Raw genomic sequence first — 19,630 nt, forward strand, 5'->3', positions numbered from 1 at the left:
CTGTGCATGTTGATACACCTGAGCGCTTCATCTCAGGAAGCCCCTTCAGAATGTGGGTACACGCGTGTTAGGGTATGAGGACGGTGGGCCACCGTGTTGCCACTAGCGACTTAAAATTCATCTTTATTTACATTTCTTTATTTTGCAGACTCTTTTCTCCAAAATAACTTACAATGGATTCTATGTAGTGTTACCAGCCCACACACCTTATCCACCAAGGTGACTTACTGCTAGATACACTACTTACAATGGGTCTGAGTGGAACACACACACACACACACACACACACACACACACACACACACACACACACACACACACACTCTCTCTCTCTTTCACTCACACACTATGGGGGAACCTGAACACCATGTCTTTGGACTGTAGGAGGAAACCGGAGCATCTGGAGGAAACCATGCAAACTCCACACAGACTGAGAGGGGATCAAACCCACATTCTCTCGCACCAGCCAAGTGCCACCGTATTTATACGACATAATCTCTTTAATAATATTCTGATTTGATATAATTAGTGCTCATATTTTTTTCATAATGCTAAATTTTCCATGCTCATGTATTGCTTATTCAAATAATTACTGATTTGGGCAAGTTGGCGGTTATGTATGTACTAAGTTAGGGTATAAAATAAATTAAATTCACACACACACACACACACTTTCAGAACCACTTGTCCCATACGGGGTCGCGGGGAACCGGAGCCTACCCGGCAACACAGGGCGTAAGGCCGGAGGGGGAGGGGACACACCCAGGAGGGGACGCCAGTCCATCACAAGGTACCCCAAGCAGGACTCGAACCCCAGACTCACTGGAGAGCAGGACTGTGGTCCAACCCACTGCGCCACCGCGCCCCCCCCAAATTAAATTCAATACTGATAAATACTGCCGTGATAATATGTTCTGGCATTTTATGTATGTACAATGGATGTATAGTAAACCTTTTGTATCATGATATATACTTTTTCTTTGTTATTTCATATTTACTCCTTTAGTTTGTGGGACGGTCTATACATCTGTTTACAGCAAGTAGGACTTGCTATGGTTCCTGTGACTGCATAACAGTGTGAGTGCAGCTGTGGTTTAGGAGCAACCCCTGTTTAAATCAACAAGCATATGTGCTGGTGGGGTTATGTGGTGCTTATTTGCAGACCACTATGTAGTGCACGACAAGCTTTTTGCAAGTGATATGCACAAGCCTTTTTTTCAACATACTTGCAATAGCAAGAAGAGATAAAAGCATCGCATGGCTTTTACACCACTTATGTATTCAACATTTCACTCACTCACCCAGTTCCTTAAATAGGCGTTGTCCATCTTTTAAGATACTAAATACAATGCTGATATGGAAAGTCAAGTAAATAGACACTAACAGAAATCACATATATGTGAATTTTAAATTAAGGATGAATGTGTCACTCCTTAATATAATTCTCTGTCTCACTCACTCACTCACTCTCTATCATTAGCTGCTTGTCTTAGTTGGTGTCGTAGAGGTTCAGAGAATATCCCGTAAACACTGGGGGCTAGGCTAGTCAGTTGTAATATAATGATGTATTATATAATCATTATACATATTTGACTTTAGATGACTTCCACTGTAAGTACTCCTAAGGGTAGGGCTCTTTGTTACAATTTGTTGAATTGTCATTTTGAGATGCTTTCTTTTGCAGCCTGGTGCCCATGTACAAGAACAAAAAAAAATAAAAAAAGGTTGATTTTTTTAGATGACTTTTTCCAGAAGCAAAGAGGTACAGGGAATGTTTTCTGAATGTGCAGAAGCTTCTGGAGAGAGAGACAAAGTGAGAAAAAGAGGGAGGCGGTTGGGGAGAGAGAGGGGAGAGAGAGGAGAGAGAGAGTATCATTTATGCAAAAAACGTGTGTAATCTTTCTAACGTCCGATTTCAAGAAGACGAAAAAGAACAGCAATAACTGTTCAGTCAGAAGCAAGGAAAATGTCAGAATTTTTTTTTCAGATATTTATTTTAATTTTATTCCACCTTCACTGTAAGTACCCCCCGAGGGTTGGGCTATTTGTCACAATTTGCTGAATTTTCAATTTGAGATGCTTTCTTTTGTAGCCTGGTGCCTCTGTATAAGAAAAGAAAGAAAAAAGACTAAACTGCTGTTATTAAATAATTAATAGCAAAACTTAACATTTTCACACATAAATTTCATGGCGTTTAAAAATGGAAGTCCCAAGTCAAGTCAAAATCGTAACATACACAGAGTAAATATGATTAATTTTAAAAAAGGTATTTATTTGAAGTATATTTCTTTTCTGTATCAATTTTGATTTGCAGGTGCTCATCAACAGCTCACACTGTATGACGAAGGACAGGCTGTGTCTATCAGCTGTACTGTGAAGGGCAGTGGCAGCACAGTTTTTTGGTTCCGTGTCCTCAGAAATGGCATGGACTTCATAGGATCTTTTAATGCTGATGGGACCCCTAAAGTCCAATACGATACTTCAATATTTGATTATATTAAAAGTAACAAATTAACAGTGAAAAGCTTTCGGAAGAAGCGGGACGGTGGAACTTACAGCTGTGTTTCAATCAATGCTAATAAGCTGATTTTTGGGGAACCAACAGTCATTGAAGGACATCCTGGTGAGTACCTATACGAAATATATAGACTTAGAGCACAGACCAATAATTATTCCTCTATATAGTTTTGACAAGGGTACGTACTGCAACAAAGTAGCAAACACACCACTTGCGTTTAATAAAAGATTTTTCTTTTTTTTTATTTTGATGTCAATAGAAAGATGTCTGATGTTAAGATTTAAAGATGGAAAATATAGCTTTGATACTTCATTGTATTTCACCATTTTGTAACTCTTTAAATAAATTAATTTCTCTTCAGACCCAATACCAACGGTAAAGGCAACACCAAAAACCACTCTTAGCACGACAACTCGCCAGGTTTGTTCATGCCCAACTCTTTCAAGTAGGTATCATTACATTACATTTACATTTATATAAATACATCATTGTTATTCTTATCAGGGGAAGTGATTATAAGTTACTTTTATCAAATGGAAATTATGTTGATTTTAAAAATGAACAAAATTGCTAATTTTCTGAAATATTTTATATTCTGCAGGCTTACAAATATTTAAGAAGTACTTCCCCTCCAGAGGTTTCAATTTAGACTTTAAATTACAAATGTCTTCTTGTACTGATATAAATACCCAATTTTGATTTTAATTAGAACCTGTTTAATTGTATTTTCATGTTTTACATCACCAGTAACTGTTATCTCAAAATTGTGTTGCTGTTATTCTGCCAAGAAGTGGCTCTCGTTAAAATGTAGAGACAAAGAAATTCAGTCACCCTATCATACATAAATTTCCTTAACAAATTCAACAAAATAGAACTAAATGAACTGGTTTTGAGCAAGAAGAGAGGGTTTGACTTTGGAAATATTTAGCTCTTTCGATTGATGGGTAAAACACAAATCATCATAATAATATGTGCACCTTTCCCAGAGGCCATTCCCAGTGTTGGCTGCCAGGTGTTAGTTTGGGCTCCAATGGCTGCTGCATGTGGCCTCCTCTTCCTCATCCTCATCCTCACTATCTGCCATTGCAACCGTGAGTACAATCCCCGTTGTCTACACCTTAATGAGATCGTACCACATCTTGTTTGCTTCGTTAGTGTCTTCATTAATAATCTATTTAATCATTTAGAGCCTAACACAACAGAATAATCACAGTTTTGTGCCTCACCACAACAATTAATTTTTTTTTTGGCCCAGAACACTGCAGTTTGCTTATGTGTGTGATAAAAATATGCATCTTAAATTTAATAGTTAAACTCAAGGTTGTTGTAAATTTGTATTCCTGCAGTATTGACTGAAAACAAGCAGTTATATGAATCATTGAGAGATATACATATAAAACTTCTTCTACAATGATGTAATGTGATTTTATATATACAGGAATCAGAACAAGACGATGCCCCCACCATTACAGAAGAAAGTACGTTTGTTTTTTTTTTTTTTTTTAATAATATTTAAGTGCATGTATACTGCTGCAATACTTTATGGTATTTTCAGCTGACTTGTTAAGTGTAGCCCTTCAAGTCATAAAGTCCTCACTGGTGCTTAGTAAAACAACTTAATTAAAATTTTAAAATTTGTTGTGTAAGCTGTAAAAGTTCAATTTGTTAAATGTGGACCTACAAAATCTTTTTTTTCATTAATTTTTAAATTCCTTTTCAGGCCTAAGAATAATACCCCAGCTCGGCAAGCCATGGCCGACCGATACACCTAACTAGAACAGGGTAGGCCATCTATCTCGGTTTGATTAACGTTAGCATAATTTAAAAGACATCATAAATGCAGGAAGCATGAACATACTGTATTTAATATTGTTCATTAATATTTTCTTATCATGGCAGTTATTGTATTTGTATAAATGATATGATAGTGAGTGAGAATGATATGAACAAGTGACACATTCATCCTATATCTAAAATTCACATATATGTATTTCCTGGTAGTGTCTATTTAATTGACCTTCCATACTATTCTATTTGTATAAATATTTTATTTATTTTATTTCAGTTTTAATTAGTTCACAATTTGATAACCTTTTATGCTGCTAATTTATGAAAATTAATATGCATTATATATTTTGTTTTTACATTGGTATTTACTTTTATTGTGGACCAGATCTCTTCATGTTAAAATCCAGCGTCTGAATTTGTTTGCAATGTCTGAAAAAGGCCAGAAACGGTCCTCTTTACATTTCAATTAAAGCTGCAAATATCAACCCAAAGATCTGACCCACTGCCATGCACCTAAGGCACATATTTAAATTGTGGCAGGAAACCGGAGTACGTGGAGGAAACCCACATGAACACAAGGAGAACACAGATATTCTGCAGAGACCAAAGAGGACTTCAATCCACGTCTAAATCCACAGTACACGAGCCGTGAGGTACCAGAATTATCCACTCTGCCATCGTGTGCCCTCCACTGCAGAACAGTGCTTTGATGATTTCATGTGTTATTTGATGAAAATATTTTCAATTTTTCTTGATGTAGTTCTTAGTGAAATTAGCCATACCAGGAAATTCAACTGAAAAAAAAGATTGATGAGTCCAAAATATAGAGTGTTGACATCTGGAATTTTATGCTTTATAAGAGCTTTGGACCACCACAGTTTTACATTTGACAAATTGTTTTTGATATTTTTCTTTCCAGAAAAAAAGAATATTTTAACATTAAGAATTAAACGAATGAAATGAATAATAGAACGTTCAACTTTGCATGTAGTTGCATTCAAGTCTATAGACAATTTGTGTTTTCCTTGTCATAACTGATCATCAACAAAACATTTTTTGTACTTAATTGTTAAGTATAGGTTTGGTATATTTTCCATACTTACTAAAATTAAATCAATAATTCTGACACCACTTAATGGTGCCCAACTGGTTTGAAACCATAGTTCACTAAAATTAAAAACAACTTCAATTCGTGTGATTCCTTAGAGAAAAATAAAAACTTCAAAAAAAAAAAAAAAAAACCACTTTGCAATTTTCTGCATATACTGTGCTAATTTTAGAAAGGTATGTGGACAACAATAATTATGTTGTATGTCATTAGTTGTCCTATTTATACCTAGGCTTTAGTTAAAATTTTAAGTACTGAGCTGTTGGCCCTCTTGTGGAGATCAGCTAAAGTGAACTTTATACTGATTAAAACAGACAACCACTGTTCCTTATATTTATGATTTTGTTAATGCTGTGCTTTAATTTAGTAAAATACTGAAAGTAGCTCCATGAATAGCAATGTTCTGAAAAGTGCTTTGCTTTATATTATGAAGACTTTTCCTCCATACTTTTTAAATCTTTCATAGTGTTTTTTTTACAGATCACAATGAAATCTACAAGAATTAAAACAAAGTCATTCAAAATTAGTGGAAAAAATAATGAAAACACTTGCAAATGAAAACACACAATCTTATAGGAAATAAGTTTGGCTTCCAATGTATTTATCATGAACTGTAAAATTAAATGAAAAAGCTAACTGAACATGTTGTCCATTGACCAAAATAATGGAAACATTTCTATACCATTCAATATCTGACTAATTTTGAGGTGACCTCAAGCTGTCTTTCTGTATTTTAAGACCTGTTAGAATTCATTTAGACTTCATTTAGACTTCTTTCACGTGATAGATATACACTTATCTCCCATTGACTGGCCCAAATTCGTTCCAGGAAATGGACTAAATATTTTTTTTTTAAAAAAATGGAGAATGAAATTACTTATTCCATTATTTCTTATGGGGGAAAAAAACATAATTTGCTTCAAGCTCATGTCAGGTTCACATCAAAATCCACCTAAACAATGCTAAATATCAATGAAAAAGTTGTGTTGCACATTAAATAATTTTTTATTTTTTATTTTTTTTTTAATTATAATTACATACATGGAACTTTTCTGAATCACATGTGCTAGTAGAGCTTTTTTTTTTAAATTTATTTTTCACAGCAATTAACGGCCTATATATCAAGTTTCATCACCGTTCTACATTTAGTTTTTTTTAGTTGACATTTTTAAGAATAATGAATTTTCCTGTGATTTGATGCTCCTTTTTTGCTCTACATTAAATTATGAATAAATTTAGAAATTAAACATTCACTTTATAGTTTTTTTTTTTTTACGGCTCCCTAGGATTGCTGGGTAATGGCAAGCTATTCATAGGAATTTGAAGGTAAAATTGAAATCTGAAAGTATATGCATAATTTGTCATACATTTAAAGCATCATTTTGAAATTTTTATAGTTTCTTGAAACATGCTCTAAGAGAAATGTGAAATTAAACGTAGTAATGGTTAATACACATGTATATATTTAAATATTAATGAAAGATATGTTAAATTATATTTAGATATTACTGAAAGACACAAGCAATAAGTTTAGACAGTCATAGGTAGTCAGTGGTACAATATCAATAAATTTAATTTGAAGTCCCCACTACTTTTTTGTAATTATTTATTTCTTACTATTCACATAGTAACACAAAAAAGCATGCATTTATCAGTTTCAGTTGTATATTAACAGTATGTGAACAGACTGTTAAAGTTATATTGTAAAAAAATTTTATTGCCTTGAAATCAAATTATCCATATACATGCATTGCTATAATTTGATAATTTTCACCCATACACCCTACATTATAGACTGTCATAAGTCACTCAATATAATTGACATTCCAACACCCCTTAAGAGGTAAAACACCATTTCAAAACATAAAAGAATTTTATGTACTCTTCCATTCCTTTTCTGAAAAAAAATTGCTTTTGATTTAATTCATGTAAAGATTTTCTACCAAAATAAGGCAACTGTAGATGACTAAAGTGGAGAAGCAAGCAAGAAAATCTTTGCTGATGGTGTGCATTTTTATCTTGGATACTTTAATCTTCAACCGCAGAGTAGTTAAAGTTTAGTAAAGCAGTTCACGGAAGTGACATCTGTTCTCTTCAGCATATATGTCATATATTGTCAAGGATCAGGGAACATTTCCTCTTGGAACCTGCATAAGAAATAATATTACATAAGAATTCCAGTTGTGTTTCAGTTCGACCTTAAATTCAACTTACAGGGATAGGATCACTTTTAAAAAAAGTAGCCTTACCTTAGACTTAGCTTCTGCTGCTTTTCTTACTGGGGGTTTTAGTTGCCACATCTGTCCCTGAATGCTCTGTCCGTTTGTCAGTCGTTGATGTGTCACCTTGTGTTTGTTTCTAGAATTAAAAGAATGAAATAACAATGGCAAAGTCATTCACTAAAATGTAATTGCTGGCATAGATTTTTCATGTAATTTTATTTTTTTTTTGGATACTTAAAAACTAAGTAATAAAACCTATAAGCAATTTGCAATCATATTCTTCTCATACTGTGGCATTTAAGAGGTAACCTAACTATAACCTTGGAAAGTATATGAAGGAACCTCATTTACAGAGCAATCAAAAAGTATTGAGTGATTAGAAGATTCTGGTTGTTATTGTTAGCAGGTATAGAAAAATAATTAGTTTACCATATACACTTTGGGACTGTTATGAGATTCTAGGATTATATTAGTATGGGATTAAAATACAATAAAACAGTCAATAGTCAAATAGGCTTCATAGTCAAATGACACAGGTTTGATTCGCTACTCTTGCTCTCACCTTTGTAGATAAACAGTACAAAACTCTAAAAGAACATACATTATACAGTACCCAAGAAAATAGTGAAAAACTAGAGAGAATTTATTTATTTATTTAAAAAAATTAACATAACATTTTATGTCAGTGGAAGATTTTTTGATAACACCAGTTCTGTAATAAAAAATTTGTTTGACAAGTAGAAAGCAATCTGGCAATGAACTAAACAAACCTAATATTCTGTTAATTTTGGTTCTAAACTTCTGATTTACCTTGAATAGTCAAAATTGACAGGATATACAATAGGATTTACAATTGTGTTTCAAAAACCAGTTCTTGGAAAATGTACAGCATTAATATTAGACTTAGAGTAAATTAGAACCAGTCTGCAGGTTTCAGCAAAACAAACAAACCTGACACATCTCACCTTTGATTTAGATTTCACCTTCTTGTCTGCAACCTGCCAAAAGAGAAAAGGTAGATACACTCATGTTGTACTTCATTTGTACTCTGGCAGACTCATAGCTATTTCAAAGAACACACAAGATGTCTTAACCATATACACATTTGACATTCACTTGTTTGCAAAATTCAGGAGGTACTTATATCTTATAATGATGAATATTTAAATTTTGGCCTAACTGAACATTTGCCACAAATTTATATTGTGTCACACAGCACCATGGGTTTGGATAGGGCAGAGAAGAACGCATCGGCAGCGTTCATTTCGAACAGTTCATTAAACACTAGAAATTAGGGAACTAATGCTCTCAGTCCAAGGACCTCATGTCTTCCAGGACCTCCGTATCTAGCCAGCCTTTCCAGCTTGTCTAGCGGTCCCCCTTTACAGAGTGGCAGACAGTCACCCCATCATTTCCCCCAGAAGTGCCCCCACTGGTTGCACATGTTATTTACAAGTTACCCACAATGTAACGATTTACACCAAACATCTTCCCACCTAAATACAGTAACGCAGGTTGTTACAATATATCCAATTATGCAAGGAGCATTTCTGTAAATTAAAATATGTATACATTTCAGACAATCTGTGTTATCCCATCTTAATAAAGATCCTCTATGTTAGTCAGTGGTCTGCATCACTGTGTTAAGGGATTTCTGTAAAGAGGAACTGAACTGATTTGAACTTCATTGCATAGTGTCTTGCAATTGTTGTCAGACTGTTGATCAGCTCTCACTGAGTTACAAGTTGTGCACTGAAATTTTGTTCTCTTTGATATTTTATGTAAAATTAATGAAAGTCGGAATGATTTTAAGATTACATTATTCGACATCATAAAATAGTTTGTCTTGCTATGAAAATAATTTTCATGGTCCTACCACTGGGAAATTTGTCAGATTAGTGGAGGGCATTAGAAAAGCCTCATCTTTTTACCAGCAGATACAATTCAACCTATTCAATATTACATGTAAAAACTAATTCCAAATTTTCCAAGCCTCCAGAATGTGGTTGTTGAAAATAAGTTACCTTCATTTTTTCTGCTTTTGGTTTAATTGTTTGGGCTTCTTGCAGCACGGTGCTTGATAAGACCTAGTCCTCTTGTCTATATACTTTAACATGATCGATATATTTAGCACACCAGTGCATCGAGTACATTAGTGAGGGAAAGTAGTTTTACAAAAAAGCTCTATCTTGAAATATTTTACTGAAATGTGCTATAAACACAACATTCACCGATTATTTTTTTTTTTATATTGATAGTGATATCGGGGTGGTAATAAGGGTGAGCAGAGGGAAGGGCTGCATCCTGCTCACGTTATCGAAAAAAAGAGATGGAAAAATTATAAATTAGAAAAATTACGGAGAAAAGTTTACTTTTTTCTATTTGTGCTATTTTTTGACAAGTGGGTGTGGTGGCACAGTGAGTTTGGCCGGGTCCTGCTCTCTGGTGGGTCTGAGGTTCAAGTTTGACTTGGGGTGCCCTGCGACGGACTGGCGTCCCGCCCCCAGTGTGTCCCCCTCCCCCGGTGTGTCCCCCTCCCCCTCAGCCAGGACTAGGCTCTGCCTTGTTGCAACCCTGCCACTGTGCGTGCGTGCATATTTGTATTTTTTGATGGATTGGGTCAAAGCAACTCTTTCACATTAGCAGCACAACCGTGTACAGATGAAGGTTGGTTTAACTAACAGTTACGCTCCAGGCATTTCACTACGGTTTTGTTTGTTGATGTTTTGTAGCACTTTGATTAGTTTAGTTTTATTTTATTATAGTTTGGTTTTCTTAGTACTTTGTGTGTTTGGCCAGCTCTTTTTATACTAGTTAGCTGCGAGACACAAATAACAATTATCAGTTTTGTATTTCGTATAAATACAGTCATATCATTTTTTTTTTTGTTTCTGTTCTTTCAGTCTAAATCTACTTTAGGAGTTGCATCGATTTCTAAAAGTGAAAAGGATCTACATTTACATTTATTTATTTAGCTTCTCTCCAAAGCGACATTCATCCCTGAGAACAATAGAAAAAGGGCCTCAAACCAACAGAATGAGAGATCTGCATGCAAACATGTGATTCCTGAGGACAGTTAGTTTGTCTCATACCATCATATAAACCAGTATACCTCACACAAGCAGCTGCATACAGGTTTTTTCTTTTCTTTTTTCTTTTCTTTTCTAGCATCAGCTGTTACTGAGAGCCAGACTGCCGTACCATCTGCACAGGAAATCACAGCACTGGGTGCCAGTATAGCGATATACTAACCCCAACCCTAACAATTCTCAATTTCAACCTACACCAAAATTCTGTTCTTAATGAATGTCTGGGCAAACAGCTTGGTATTTCAGTGCAAACTGGTAGCACACCCACCCTTTTCCTAATGTTGTACACAATGTACAATACACACTGAATGCACTAACAAGGTACAACTCACAGAACACAGTGTACAACACACAAAACACTGCAGCAGAAGACTACTATTCTTGTATCTTTATATTTTAAGAGGAGACATCTGTATTTAACACTTCTCAGCCATGGCAGCTGTCTTTGAAATTGTTATCGTCTCCTCATGTGTTATACTTAGGTTACAAGTTTGGGATACATGTCAAAATGATCAGCAATTTCAAAAATTACATTAACATAGATGCCCAACTGATGTTTTAAAATGCTCACCCTGCCAATGCATTCCAGAACCACCCTAATTGGTATAGTCATATTCTATTACAATCTAGCAATGATGTTATGTATAGCTATAAATTGACTTAAAAATCCATTTTTAAGTAATAAACCCAATAAGCAATTTTAAATCATCTTTTTTTTCATACTGTGACATATTTATGAAGTAACAAAACTATAAATCTATTTAAATATCCTTACATCCTAACCACATTGATATATGAAGTGGTTTGTATATATAATTCTATCATAACATAATGGTGCAATACAAACAGAAACAAGCCAGCCAGTAAAAAAAGAAAAAGAGACCATGAACATGAAGAAAAAAAAAACCTACCAATCCCCCTATCCCCAAAAAAATTTGACAATCCCTCATTTACAGGTGGAGATTACAACAACATTCTATTACTCTATCATCTACAGCTGCACTATTGTCCAAAATCTAGCACAGGTAAAAGTAGTAAAAGTAAAACCCCTCAACATCACACACAATGTCTACAGCTGCCTGTCCCAAGTTAGGCTGCAGTGAACCGGAGCCTAACCTGGCAACACAGGGTGCAAAGCTGAAGGAGGGAGGGGACACACCCAGGACAGGATGCCAGTCCGTCGCAAGGCATCCCAAGCAGGACTCAAGCCCCAGACCCACCACAAAGCACGCCCTGGTCAAACTTGCTATGCCACCGTGCCCCTCTAATATCTTAAAAAGTAAAAGTCGATTAAAAACCAAAAGAGAAAAAAAAGAATATTTTGTAGTACTTGCATTTACACTTATTCACTTAGTTAACACTTTTCTTCAGAGCAGCTTACAATGTTCAAATACTTAAAATTGTTTACCCATAAGCGGGGGGTGCGGTGGCGCAGTGGGTTGGACCACAGTCCTGTTCTCCGGTGGGTTTGGGGTTCGAGTCCCGCTTGGGGTGCCTTGCGATGGACTGGCGTCCCGTCCTGGGTGTGTCCCCTCCCCCTCCAGCCTTGCGCCCTGAGTTGCCAGGTTAGGCTCCGGTTCCCCGTGACCCCGTATGGGACGAGCAGTTCTGAAAATGTGTGTGTGTGTGTGTGTGTGTGTGTGTGTGTGTGTGTGTGTGTGTTTACCCATACAGCTGGGTAATTTTACTGGAGCAATTTAAGGTAAGTATCTTGCTCAAGGGTACTACAGCTGGAGGTGGAATTCAAACATGCATCCTTTGGGTTCAAAGACAGTACCTCTACTATACTACGCCACCAGCTACCACCTCATTCAGTGGAATATTCCCTTTACCATTCTCAGGTAAGCCCTCAATTTTCAGAGCAATGAATAATTTGTCCACATTTTCTTCCAGTGGACAAGATCTACTTTCTAATAATGGAGTAAAAGATATTAGTTAGAGCCACTGCTTTGTACTATAAGGACTTCTACTACAGGGACTGAAAATCCCTGTTTCATTATAGTTCCATTGAGCAAAGAATGTTTCCTGAATTCCTTGTTACCAAAAACACAACAGAATCCATGCACTTATCATTGAAAGTACCTTAACATTGTAAACTTATGAAAAAGCATTACATAAATAAAAAATGACTGCTTCTTAATGTATTTTGCATAATTAGTGTCATCAAGAAGTATTTGCCTCCTTCTTGATTTCCTGTGTTAAATTTTTGACACGGTGTTTTCAAGTCTTCAACCAAAATGTAATATCAGATAAAGGGCATCTGAGTGAACAAATAAAGCTTTTTTGTAATATCACATATTTAATGAACATAGTTAATGCTGACTGACACTGTGTGAGGAAGTAATTCCCTCCTTACACTTAACTGGTTGATGACAACTGCAACCAAACATTACATTGCTGTGGAGGAATTTTAGCCCACTCTTCTAGCAAGTAGTGCTGCTGTCTCACAGTGCTTGGGTGGGGTGAAAGGACGTGGATTCAATCCCCACTCAGCCTGTGTGGAGTTTGCATGGGTTTCCTCCCACAGTCCAAAGACATGCTGTTCAGGTTCACCATAGTATGTGAGTGACAGAGAGAGTATGTGTGCCTTCCACTGATGTATGGATGAGTGAATCTAGGATTGTAAGTAGTGAATCTAGCAGTGTAAATCACCTTGGTGAATAAGGTGTGTGGGCTGATATCACTACATAGAGTTCAATGGAAGTTGCTTATAAAAAAAAAAGCATCTGCTAAATATGTAAATGATACTTATAAAAACACCCGTCTGCTTTCATCATTAAATCATGGCATTAAACAAACTGATGCCACACCTAAATCTATACATCTCTGTTGGTAGACTGTCAATGCATGGTCTTCAACAAGAGTGTGAACCTAATTGCTAAATTGCATTTAAATCTGAAATTTAATGTGCAATCTTTCCACAACTGTATTTATGAAGAGAGGGGTGTGGTGGCACAGCGGGTTTGGGCAGGTCCTGCTCTCTGGTGGGTCTGGGGTTTGAGTTCTGCAGGGGGTGCCTTACGACGGACTGGCATCCCATCTTGGGTGTGGCCCTTCCCCTCCAGCATTACGCCCTGTGTTGTTGGGTTAGGCTCCAGCTCGCCGCAACTCCGCTTGGAACAAGTGGCTTCAGTCTGTGTGTGTGTGTGTGTGTGTGTGTGTGTGTGTGTGTGTGTGTGTGTGTGTTAATGAAAACCCAACTGACCAGTTACAGTAACATATAAGTTATGCGTGTTACTCCAGTGAACAACAGCAGTTTCCATTTACAATTTAAACCTGAAACCTTTTGGCAAAAAAGCCAGCATCTTTAGCAACTGCACAGCGTGCAACACAAAGTGACCAGTGCTGAACCACATACTTGCTGCTGGGTTTGTGAAGATGGAATCATAGCAGGCTGAACTGAAGAGGCTTTTTTGGGAGCCACAAAATCTCCTGCAAGTGTATCAGCAGCAGCACCACCAGCAGCATCTGAATTTGACTGATAAGGAAAGGGAATAGAATAAGGTGAGACAAGAGAAAATGCATCAACAACAGTGAGTGTTATATAAAATGTTTCCCCTTTGATAAAGACAAAGCTAATTTTTGGACTGTACTGGTCTACACAGTTAATGCACTCAAGAAATCAGGGATTAATTTAGTTTCATCCATATTTAATTTGACTTGATAAAATTCACTAACAAATTAGGGACACATGGCTTAAAAAAACTGAGTGTAGGAAAAAACAACAACAACAACAAAGCAATTATCCATCCATCCATCCATCTTCCTCTGCTTATCTGGGGCCGGGTCGCGGGGGCAGTAGTCCGAGCAGAGCCCCCCAGACTTCCCTCTCCCCACACACCTCCTCCAGCTCCTCTGGGGGAACCCCAAGGCGTTCCCAGGCCAGCTGGGAGACGTAGTCTCTCCAACATGTCCTGGGTCTGCCCCGAGGCCTCCTCCCAGTGGGACATGTCCGGAACACCTCCCCAGGGAGGCATCCAGGAGGCATCCGAAACAGGTGCCTGAGCCACCTCAACTGGCTCCTCTCGATGCGGAGGAGCAGCGGCTCTACTCCAAGCTCCTCCCGGATGACTAAGCTCCTCACCCCATCCCTAAGGGTGCGCCCAGCCACTCTGCGGAGGAAACTCATTTCTGCCGCTTGTATCCGCGATCTCATTCTTTTGGTCATGATCCAGAGTTCATGACCATAGGTGAGGGTAGGAACATAGATCGACCGGTAAATTGAGAGCTTCACCTTACAACTCAGCTCCTTCTTCACCACAACAGACCGGTACACCTTTTTCCAACTGAGAACCATGGCCTTGGATTTGGAGGTGCCGATTCTCATCCCCGCCACTTCACACTCGGCTGCAAACCTCTCCAGTGCACGCTGTAAGTCTTGATTCGAAGAAGCCAACAGGACCACATCGTCCGCAAAAAGCAGAGACGAGATCCTCCGGCCACCAAAACAGACACCCTCCATTCCCTGGCTGCGCCTAGAAATTCTGTCCACGAAGATAATGAACAGAATCGGTGACAAAGGGCAGACCTGGCGGAGTCCAACATGCACCGGGAACAGGTCTGACTTACTGCCGGCAATGCGAACCAAGCTCCTGCTCCAGTCATACAGGGAACAAACAGCCCGTAGCAGCAAGCCCTGGACCCCATAATCCCAAAGTACCCCCCCACAGGATGCCACAAGGGACACGGTCGAATGCCTTCTCCAGGTCCACAAAACACATATGGACTGGTTGGGCAAACTCCCATGAACCCTCCAACACCCTAGCGAGGGTATAGAGCTGGTCCAGTGTTCCACGGCCAGGGCGAAAACCGCATTGCTCCTCCTGAATCCCAGGTTCGACTATCGGTCGGATTCTCCTTTCCAGTACCCCGGCATAGACTTTCCCAGTGAGGCTAAGGAGTGTGATCCCCCTATAGATGGAACACAATCTCTAGTCCCCCTTCCTAAAAAGAGGGACCACCACCCCGGTCTGCCAGTCCAGAGGCACCGTTCCCGAGCTCCACGCAATGCTGCAGAGGCGTGTCAGCCAAGACAGACCCACAACATCCAGAGACTTGAGAAACTCGGGGCGGATCTCATCCACCCCTGGAGCCTTGCCACCGAGGAGTTTGACTACCTCAGCAACTTCAGCCAGGGTAATGGACGAGTCCCCCTCCGAGTCCCCAGCCTCAGCTTCCTCTACGGAAGGCGTGTCAGAGGGATTGAGGAGATCCTCAAAGTACTCCTTCCACCGCCCAAGGACATCCTCAGTTGAGGTCAGCAGCGCACCACTTCCACTGTAAACGGTGTTGGAGGAACACCGCTTCCCCCTTCCGAGTCACCGGACGGTTTGCCAGAATCTCTTTGAGGCCGACCAAAAGTCTTCCTCCATGGCCTCACCGAACTCCTCCCAGGCCCGAGTTTTTGCCGCGGTGACTAGCTGCATTCCATCTGGCCCGCTGGTACCCGTCAGCTGCTTCAGGAGTCCCATGAGCCATTCAGGCCCGATAGAACTCCTTCTTCAGCTTAACGACATCCCTTACCTCCAGTGTTCACCACTGTGTTCGGGGATTGCCGCCACTACAGGCGCCGGAGACTTTATGGCCGCAGCTCCGAACCGCCGCCCCAACAATGGAGGTGTGGAACATAGTCCATTCGGACTCAATGTCCCCAGTCTACCTCGGGACCTGGTTGAAGCTCTGTCGGAGGTGGGAGTTGAAGACCTCTCTGACAGGGGCCTCCGCCAAACGTTCCCAACAGACCCTCACTATGCGTTTGGGCCTGCCAGGTCTGTCCAGCTTTTTCCCCCGCCATCGAATCCAACTCACCACCAGGTGGTGATCAGTTGACAGCTCAGCCCCTCTCTTCACCCGAGTGTCCAAGACATATGGCCGAAGGTCAGAAGAAACGACTACAAAGTCGATCATCGACCTCCGACCTAGGGTGTCCTGGTGCCAAGTGGACACCCTTATGCATGAACATGGTGTTCGTTATGGACAAACCATGACTAGCACAGAAATCCAATAACAACTCACCACTCGGGTTCAGATCAGGGAGGCTATTCCTCCCAATCACGCCCCTCCAGGTATCACTGTCACTGCCCATGTGGGCGTTAAAGTCCCCCAGTAGAACGACAGAGTCCCCAGTGGGAGCGCTTTCCAGCACGCCCCCCAGGGACTCTAAGAAGGCCGGGTACTCTACACTGCCGCTAGGCGCATAAGCACAAACGACAGTGAGAGACCGTTCCCTGACCCGAAGGCGTAGGGAGACGACCCTCTCACCCTGTGCAACGCCAGAATAGTGGAGAGTCCACCCTTGGTCGAGAAGAGTGGTTCCAGAACCCAAGCTGTGAGTGGAAGTGAGCCCGACTATATCTAGACGGTATCTCTCAACTTCCCGCACCAGCTCAGGCTCCTTCCCCGCCAGTGATGTGACATTCCAAGTCCCAAAAACCAGAGTTGGCGCCCGAGGTTTGGGTCGGCTGGGCACTCGGCCCCGACCACCGCCCAAATCACAATGCACTGGCCCCTTACGGCCTCTCCGGCAGGTGGTGAACCCACCGAAGAGCGGCTCCACGTCTTGGCTTTGGGCTGAGCCCGGCCAGGCCCCGTGGGTATAGATCTGGGCACCAGGCGCTCACATGCAAGCCCCAAGCCCCAACCCCCCCCCCCCCAGGCCTGGCCCCGGTGACCCCATACCGGGCTGGTTAAACGAGAACCTAGATTTGATGGTTATCATAAGGGGGTTTTGATTATCTTTTTTTATTTATCATCTTTTAATTATCTTCTTTTTAAAGATGTTCTACCTGTTTAGAAGTTGTAGCAGGTACAGTGGCAAGCGGAGCAGGGAAACTGAAATCTCCAGAGAGGATGTCCAGAGCTTCCCCTGAGTCCATTGAGGGCTAGAAGTGAGCAAAAAACAGATAAAAGTATGACTACTGTCATCACATGTCTTAAGAGAGCCTTTGACAAAAATATCACTATGAAGTTATGATGCAAGTAGGTAGACCTTTCATTTTATTATGAAAAGTACTTTGAGTGTAAATTGAAAAATCATGATCTATCTTCACCTCCTTCTGTGGAGGGGGATAGTCTTTCATCTTATCCTCTGTGAATCTGTACTCTGGTGGAAGGGTGTCTTCTCTCTCCCCTACTCGCACTCCTTTCTCAGACTTCAGCTTCTCTTCCTGAGGAGTACATACAGAGGGCACAGATGCAGGAGTTATATGGAGCAAAAGAGCCTTTCACATTCAAATATACACACACACACACACACACACTTTCTGAACCGTTTGTCCCATACAGGGTCGCGGGGAACCGGAGCCTACCCGGCAACACAAGGCGTAAGGCCGGAGGGGGAGGGGACACACCCAGGACGGGATGCCAGTCCGTCGCAAGGCACACCAAGCGGGACTTGAACCCCAGACCCACCGGAGAGCAGGACCCAGTCCAACCCACTGCACCACTGCACCCCGTATCACATTCAAATAGTAACCCTTTATTTAAATACCTGCTCAATTTACTGGCTTGGTGGACAAGTAAGACAAAATGGCATTAATACCTGGACAATCTCTTGAGGCTGGATTTTTGGAGGCTCAGGTGTAGGTTCTGCAGCAGGAAGCAGATCTTCCAGTGCACTAAGGGCATCTGGGGACATTGGGGAGTTGTCCTAAAGGCAATTAAAATGCAGCATGGGCTTAACCAAAGGGATGTAAAACTAATCACTAACATTTAAATCTGACACCAGTACACAGCTCTCTGTGAAAACTTCTCAATATTTATAGAAACTTTATTAGTTATGTATGTTACTCCAGTGAATAACAGCAGTTTCCATTTACAATTTCAAACTGAAACCTTCTGGCAAAAAATCAAGCATCTTTAACAACTGCACAGCTTGTAACACTAAGATACCAGTGTGGTACTACATACTTGCTGCTGGATCTGGGAGGAAGGAAACTTATGAGCCTGAACTGAAGAGGCCATTTAGGGAGCCACAAAATCTCCTGCAAATGACTCAGCAGCAGCAGCATCTGAATTTGACTGAGAACTGTAACTTCACAGCCTGGAACATTAAGTTACCAGTGTGGAATCACATACTTTCTGTTGGGTTTGTGCAGGTGGAATCATAGGAGCCTCGACAGAAGCAGCTTTTTTGGGAGCCACAAAATCTCCTGCTAGTGCATCAACAGCAGAAACATCTGGACTTGACTGAGGGAAAGAAAAGGGCATGGGACAGGGTGAGACAGAAGAAAATTAACAAATGTCATTCTTATACAATGTTTGTCCTTTACACTGTAGTGAATTAAGAGTACCTGTCTCATGATAATGGCCTGGATAAAAAAAAAAATTAGTAACATGCTATTTTTTTTAAATTTATTTATTTATTTTTTTTTTAAGATGTTTTACCTGTTTAGAAGTTGTAGCAGGAACAGTGGTAGCTGGAGCCACTGTGGGGCAACTGAAATCACCAGACAGGATGTCCAGAGCTTCCCCCAAGTCCATTGAGGGCTAGAGGTGGGCAAAACAATTAACACCATGACAATTTACATAATAGGTGTATAATCCTCAAGCAATAAGTCATAACAGAGCCTTGTGAAAAAATTTCAAAAAGAAGTTGATACATGAAGCATATTTTTTATTTTATTTGAGAGTATAATTTCATAGTGTAAATGAAAACATCCATACATATGTTCACCTCTTTCTGTGGAGGGGGATAATCTTTCATCTTATCCTCTGTGAATCTGTACTCTGGTGGAAGGGTGTCTTCTCTCTCACCTACTCGCACTCCTTTCTCAGACTTCAGCTTCTCTTCCTGAAACATAGAGGGCCCAGATGTACAAGATGTATGGGAAAAAAAAGAGCTTTTTACATTTAAACTGTAATCCTTCACTCACAAGTGAATTGGCTTAGTGGACAAGCAAAGCAC

At 39.9% G+C, this 19,630-nt stretch overlaps 2 protein-coding genes across 6 annotated transcripts in view; one reads left to right on the top strand and one right to left on the bottom strand.

Moving 5' to 3' along the window:
* The first annotated feature begins 1,904 nt into the window (after positions 1-1,904).
* cd8a (CD8a molecule) lies at positions 1,905-5,185 on the top strand. Its single transcript, XM_018742562.1, has 7 exons — positions 1,905-2,018; positions 2,315-2,623; positions 2,880-2,963; positions 3,505-3,609; positions 3,957-3,996; positions 4,239-4,300; positions 4,847-5,185. Exons 1-6 carry the CDS (start codon positions 1,967-1,969, stop codon positions 4,288-4,290), a joined length of 642 nt encoding a protein of 213 aa, XP_018598078.1. The 5' UTR covers positions 1,905-1,966; the 3' UTR covers positions 4,291-4,300; positions 4,847-5,185.
* A 1,818-nt stretch (positions 5,186-7,003) lies between these two features.
* The window catches only part of LOC108928566 (calpastatin-like), a 45,014-nt gene continuing 32,387 nt past the window's right edge, over positions 7,004-19,630 (bottom strand). For 4 of the 5 annotated variants that reach the window (XM_029251959.1, XM_029251957.1, XM_029251962.1 and 1 more), the window contains 10 exons: positions 19,400-19,516; positions 19,111-19,212; positions 18,802-18,912; positions 18,266-18,373; positions 17,775-17,891; positions 17,511-17,606; positions 14,084-14,203; positions 8,602-8,634; positions 7,664-7,772; positions 7,004-7,561 (listed from right to left, as the gene is read on the bottom strand). In XM_029251959.1, coding sequence (XP_029107792.1) covers positions 7,671-7,772; positions 8,602-8,634; positions 14,084-14,203; positions 17,511-17,606; positions 17,775-17,891; positions 18,266-18,373; positions 18,802-18,912; positions 19,111-19,212; positions 19,400-19,516 — 906 coding nt within the window. In that variant the 3' untranslated portion in view covers positions 7,004-7,561; positions 7,664-7,670. The remainder of the gene's footprint in view (positions 7,562-7,663; positions 7,773-8,601; positions 8,635-14,083; positions 14,204-17,510; positions 17,607-17,774; positions 17,892-18,265; positions 18,374-18,801; positions 18,913-19,110; positions 19,213-19,399; positions 19,517-19,630) is intronic. The other variant, XM_029251961.1, reaches the window with a different exon arrangement.

This window comes from Scleropages formosus, chromosome 5 (genome assembly GCF_900964775.1).
Source record: "Scleropages formosus chromosome 5, fSclFor1.1, whole genome shotgun sequence".
Taxonomy (NCBI): domain Eukaryota; kingdom Metazoa; phylum Chordata; class Actinopteri; order Osteoglossiformes; family Osteoglossidae; genus Scleropages; species Scleropages formosus.

What these genes read in the sequence shown, in the direction of transcription:
- cd8a (XM_018742562.1), top strand. Translation starts at nt 1,967, where the DNA reads ATGTCAGAATTTTTTTTTCAGATATTTATTTTAATTTTATTCCACCTT. An exon ending in AGTCATTGAAGGACATCCTG is followed by an intron (nt 2,624 to 2,879) that starts GTGAGTACCTAT and finishes ATTTCTCTTCAG; the next exon opens with ACCCAATACCAACGGTAAAG. An exon ending in CCCCACCATTACAGAAGAAA is followed by an intron (nt 3,997 to 4,238) that starts GTACGTTTGTTT and finishes ATTCCTTTTCAG; the next exon opens with GCCTAAGAATAATACCCCAG.